At 31.0% G+C, this 6332-nt stretch overlaps 1 protein-coding gene across 1 annotated transcript; it reads right to left on the reverse strand.

The window, feature by feature from the left end:
- Window positions 1–2601: 2601 nt before the first annotated feature.
- LOC125808654 (probable carboxylesterase 120) lies at window positions 2602–3769 on the reverse strand. Its single transcript, XM_049488324.1, has 2 exons — window positions 3249–3769; window positions 2602–3069 (listed from the first exon to the last, which is right to left on the reverse strand). The coding sequence occupies exons 1-2, from the start codon at window positions 3766–3768 to the stop codon at window positions 2609–2611; spliced, it is 981 nt and encodes a 326-aa protein (XP_049344281.1). The 5' UTR covers window position 3769; the 3' UTR covers window positions 2602–2608.
- Window positions 3770–6332: the final 2563 nt, after the last annotated feature.

The raw sequence follows: 6332 nt of genomic DNA on the forward strand, positions 1-6332 counted from the left end.
TTTCATAAGTTCAAAACAAGTTACATTCATGATTGAACTGTTTTGCTTTTTACAACTACATACTTTCATGGAATGAAAAAGCCTGAAGGTAACTTAACTACTTTTTTTGTTGGAATTTTTCTAGTCTTTCAGGCGATCGAATGCTCCATGAATAATGAGCGCTTCCTGCTCCGCCCGCAGTGTTTGCTGCCTCTCCTCCAAAACCTCTATGCGTTTTCTGGTAGCGCAGTCGTGAAGATAGAGAAAGTACAGGAGAAAACTCTTAGGAACCGATTATGTGATGTTACTAGGGTGATCATAATTAAACTTATATTGAAGTTGGGATAAGTTTTAGAGGAAGATATTAAGAAAAGTCTTACCGTCGGGGAAGACCGTGACTTTTTACTCTCTTGAGAAAGGAATTTTTCACGTAAAATTTTTTGTGTTAATTTACCATCTAATTTTATTTCTACCATAGTAACTCAAAGAATTAGCCAAGCTAACATTGTGAACCTTAGGGTGAATAAAATCGAATAAAAAATGGCACCAAACCGCAAAGTGAGAAAAAAAATTGATCAATGATTTGATATTGGAAAAAAAATTCTGACTATACTGGTATTTATTTTATTTTAACTTAAAAAAATTTAACCCGAGACCAAACCAATCCAACATTATATGTGTAATTTTTAAACTTTATTTTATCATAAATGTATTTTCTTCGATGTGATTTATAAAAATATTTCTTAAACTTTTTTCATAAATTTTATCTTTTAACATATTGTTTCAAGTTTGACTTAGAATTTTGAATGGTCCAATAAAGATTATAGTCCATAATATTAGTAACTCTAATAAAATCAAATCAATACTAATGCTAACAAAAAAAAATCAATTCAACTCTAAGAATGACAATAATATTGAATATTTGTTCTTTAATTTTATATTGGTTCAGATAATTAAATAATAACAATAATATTCTTTAATATTTAAACTTATTTTAGCATGATTTAGTACTTTAAATTTATGATCATTTTCATGACTTATTTATTTGCAATATGTTGAATATTTTGGTATCATCACTCATATCATATTCTGTGTTATTTTCTTAAGGAGCACCTTAGATAATTGTATTTGGGTAGAACTAAAGAAATAGTTGAACACACGTTAATTATAGGTTTGTATTAATACTTTGTCAAAAAAAAAACCTTGAAAATCTGAGAAACCCAAAATAATCCAAAAAAACTCGAGGTTGAAAAGCTCAAATTTTATTAGTTTGATTAATTTATAGATTTAAAACGCGATACAAATAATTTGATTTGCTATTTGAAAAACTCAAATCAACTCGAGTATATCCCTACCTAACCTATTGAACATCCTGTTGAAGTAATTCTTCCAGAGTACCTAATTGGCATGATTGAAGTGTAGAAAGTTCTACAATCATCAAAACACATTTTATTTTATAAAATTTACATGTAAGAGACAATTCCTAATATGTGTGAACGTCCAACAACAAGAAAAGATATAATTAATACGCAAGACAAAGTAATCGTACAAGATAATTTAGCTAAAGAAGATGACTTCTCATATCAAGTGGCCTCGAAACTAGGTTATTACATTTATAAGGGTCGCTAGTTGGTAACACATTGTTAATTAATAAATATCTCATTAAATTCTATGAAATAATATATGGATCTCAGAATTTTGGGAAGATCCCCTCATTTTCCAATTTAAGCGAGCATGCTTTATTGGCCATAGAGATGAAAAAATAAAGGAATATTTTTTAAATATATGGTTTAAAATAAGTTGTAGATATTTGTATCACTATAAATTATTTTATTAAAAGTAAAATAAATATTTTAAAATTAAATTATGGCTCCCTTTATATACTTTTATTTATTATACTAAAAATCAATGTCCACTTTTACTTATCTAGTTTAGAAAGTCAATAAATCATTTATCAAACTATAGTCATTTCTTAAAACACTGAAATATATCATATTCAAAAGATGGTGTGATAAATTTATCATTTTATTTATTATTCCTTAAAAAGTGTATTAAATCAATAAAAAAAAAGTGTTAAATCAATAAAAAAATATATATGTACTAAATACATATATATTACGAATGAACTGTTTTTAAATAACTCTAACGTGATCAAACTAAATACACCACTTATTTTGAAACGAAGAAAGCATTCCAGCAAGGCATTCAGTCTTGGACACTTAATCAAGCTCTTGATGAGCGGTATCCACCTTCACCTTACTCTGCTCTCCTTCGCCTCCGGCTTGGTCGTGGTGAAGCAAGGGGTCAGTGAGATTGACCCCGATCAGTTAGATAGTTAGAGTTAGTAGTTCCTTCAACAATTCTAAAAAGAGGAGTTGCTCTTAGAGTTTGGGAGTGAGTGGAATAAGCGTGTTCAATACGCTGGATAAGCATTGAACTAATGACACTGTGACAACTACCTGTAATTCCCCATCAGATCGTTCTAGTGATTAACTGAAAACTCATTTTAATTCATCAGAAAAATAGAACAACTTATTATTAGAGCAATTTGATAATAGAATATATGGAGTACAGTGCTCTCTTATTTGCACCAATTAAATAAAACAATAGACTACATTTTTAAAAAAAATTAAGTTCTACTAGCAGCATAGACGAAATCTTTAGCAGCATCATATAAAGCAGCAGCCATTGATTGATCAAACACTTCCATAGCATGATAACCATCTCCAAAAAACTTGAATACTTTTATACCTTTTTCTTCCATCAACCTTACACATCCACGAGCAGCATCAACTAGTGGATCTTCACATGCACCACTCACAAATACTTTCCATCCTAACTCTTTCATGTCATCTAAATGTTTTGATCCTCCATTAGCACATGGATTACAGTATTCATGATCATGATCTACTCCTTTTGGTAAACATAAGTCGAACATTTTGTCTACTGCATGAAGTGGTAGAAGTTGATCATCTTTCTGTTTTTCCTCTGATTCTGTCCTGTTTTTTCCACTGAAAAATGGATGATGTAATATTAAACCTTTGATCTTTATTGGCTCTAGTTCTTTTGTCATAGCTGCCGCACGTAGCCCTGCATATAGAGGTCATAAAGTCAATTCAATATTTTTAGTAATTCGTCGCGAATTCATGATTTAATTATCCCAGGTTAAGTTATATGTAAAAAATGTGGGATAAATATCAGGACTGCTTAATACCTCCAACCAACCAAACACATGAGTAAAATGAAATAGAGTAACTTGACATACATACCTGCATTATAAGCTAAATTGCCTCCAGAACTAGTTCCACCAAGAAAAACTTTACTCAAATCAGCAAAATTACAAACCCATTCATCCTTAGTAGTCTTGAGCCATTCTAACCCATCCATAGCATCATCATAAGCAGCAGGAAGGCGATGTTCAGGGGCGAGACGATACTCGAGTGAGATGACCATAGCACCAACTCTTTCAGCAAGTGCCTGGCAAAACACATCGAATATAAAAGTATTGGCATGGAAACAAACAAAGCCTCCACCGTGATAGTACATAATGAGTGGCAATTTCTTAGGTGTAGGATTTTTTGTTAAACGTCTTGGGACGTATAGTCGAAGCCAAGTGTTTTTTGTTGTGTCAAGATCAACGTCTCTAGTTACGACTAATGATGTGCCTTTTGGATCACAATTGGCTTTTTTGAGGGATTCAGAGTTACGTTTAACTGTGTTGCCTGGTAATTCTTGAATCTTAAGGAAAGGATTGTCAAAAATTGGACGAGCAAATCTTTGGCTAGCCATAATCGTTTTATTCAGAACAAGTTTTCTTTTTCTTTCAGTGTTAAAAGAGGCAAAGGTTTAGGTGTTATATATAGTGTGTGAGGAGTGGGAGTTGTTATGGATGCGAAGAAGGTGCTACTTGTTGGTTTATTAGGAAATGACTATTTCTTTGCTTCGATCATTTCTGACCATGTTCAATACCTTATTGTTTACTCTGTTTTGAAATATATATTTGTCACTTTTCATCAAAATTATATGGATTTTAATTTATTTTTTTGAAAAAATATTTTCTTTATTATATTATTATGAGAAATTCCTTACATATTAAAATTTTGTGGGACTCTACAAGATGTGTTCAATTCGAATTGGGACTCTAGAAGACATGTTCAGTTTCAATTAAAATTATTAGATGCTACTCTATCCTAAACTCTAGTTTATGCCTATATAAAGGGTATTAAATTCCCTTAAAAGGCATCTCAAAATATCCCATAAACTCTTTGGTATTTTTAAAGATCAAGATCTCGAACATTCCACAAAAGTCATGGAATATTCATATAGAGGTTAAATCTAAATCACCCTAGTTCAAGAAATACGCCACTAACGGCCCTCGAATCATGGATAAATCTTAGGAGAGTTGAATAAAGGGAGGAACAAAATTGTACCCGCATATTTATAAATAAAGTTATGTTTCTTCAGATTTTATTTGTGTGGTTTATTTATTTTTCATATGTTTAAAATTTGTTACAAATTAATTGGCACGCCCAGTGAGACCAAATCTGCCCATCACTTCTCTCATAAATTAAATCTGAAAATCTGAAGTTGCAAAGGTGGAAGAATGAGTACCTCAGGCGTCTTTGAGTTTCATCGAGTCTACACTCCGACAAGCCTTGAAGCAAGGGACATTTGTAGACAATGAAATTTTGTGGGACTCTACAAGACGTGTTCAATTCGAATTGGGACTCTAGAATGTGTGTTTAGTTTCAATTAGAATTCTTAGAGGCTACTCAACCCTAAATCCTAGTTTATGCCTATATAAAGGGTACTAAAATTCCCTTAAAAGGCATCTCAAAATATCCCCATAAACTCTTGGGTATTATAAAGATCAAGATCTCGAATATTCCACAAAAGTCATGGAATATTCATATAGAGGTTAAATCTAAATCATCCTAGTTCGAGAAATACGCCACTAACGGCCCTCGAATCATGGATAAATCTTAGGAAAATTTTGTTCCTCCCTTGATGATTCGAGGGACGTTAGTGACGTATTTCTTAAACTATGATGATTTAGATTTGACCTCTATATGAATAGTTCACGACTTTTGTGGAATATTCGAGATCTTGATCTTTAAAAATACCAAGAGTTTATGGGGATATTTTGAGATGTCTTTTAAGAGAATTTAGTACCCTTTATATAGGCATAAACTAGGGTTTAGGGTTGAGTTGCCTCCAAAAATTCTAATTGAAACTGAACATGCCTTCTAGATTCGAATTGAGCACATCTTGTAGAGTACGCAAAATTTCAATGTCTACGGTTGTAATATTAGACTATATTTTAAAACTCTAAACTAGACTATATTAATATAGTTATTGAATACTAAAAGCAGTACACAAAAGTTTTTTAAAAAAATTGTAAATTTTTTTTAAATTATTTATTTTTAATATCGGAACCAAACCGAGGAAGTACCAAATGAAAGATAAAATTAATGATTTGGGAGTTGCTTTCGCCTTTCGGTATATGTCGACAAGTTACCTTAACAAAAAGTCATTACACCATTAATTATTTAGCCAGAAGTTGTTAAGTTACTGCTGAAGAAATAGTACTGAACAAGACTTCTAAAAAATAATAATTAATATTAATTTATATACAATTTTAAATTTTGAAGAATAATTCAGGAAATTGATAGTTAATACGGAGGGTAAAATAACAAAAAATAATAATTATTTTTAATATGTTAAAAATAATAAGTAAAAATGAAGAGGACGTATCTAGACTTGTGGAGGTAGTTTTTGTTTTTTTTTCTGATCTGACTGAAAACATAAATTTTATTTACAAACTCAAACTATATCAAGTTTCAATTAAATACTTGTATACATAATAAAATATTCTTATTAAAAATTTTCAATTCATATTTTGGATATATTTATGTGCGTGTTCATAAGTCATGCTTATTACTTATCAAAACATCAAAATATAAAAAATAAAACAAAAAATATCATATGTGAGTCTATATTGATCACGTCTCTATAGGCAAGCGATCATGTTTTTCACAAGATTTTTCGTTGCTTATGTCAGCATTCTCACTTCTGATATCTTCAAGTCTTGTCATCAAAAGCCTTCACCAATTGACAAAATGTTCCATTACTGACACTTGAAAAAGTAGTTTCTCAAGGTCTCGTCACTTCGGTGAATCACTTGAAACCTGATACATTTTTGGTGTAATGGAGCTAGACCAGTGAGCAATTACACTATCTTCAAAGGACAGTTGCTTCCAAGCCCACCTCCTAATTGACATTGTTGACACCCAAATTTTGACCTGCACATTATATATTAATCACGAGCTTCTTCAATTTCAAAAGATTTAAAA

Source organism: Solanum verrucosum, unplaced genomic scaffold (genome assembly GCF_900185275.1).
Source record: "Solanum verrucosum unplaced genomic scaffold, falcon-dt-bn FXZP01000251.1, whole genome shotgun sequence".
In the NCBI taxonomy this organism is placed as follows: Eukaryota; Viridiplantae; Streptophyta; class Magnoliopsida; order Solanales; family Solanaceae; genus Solanum; species Solanum verrucosum.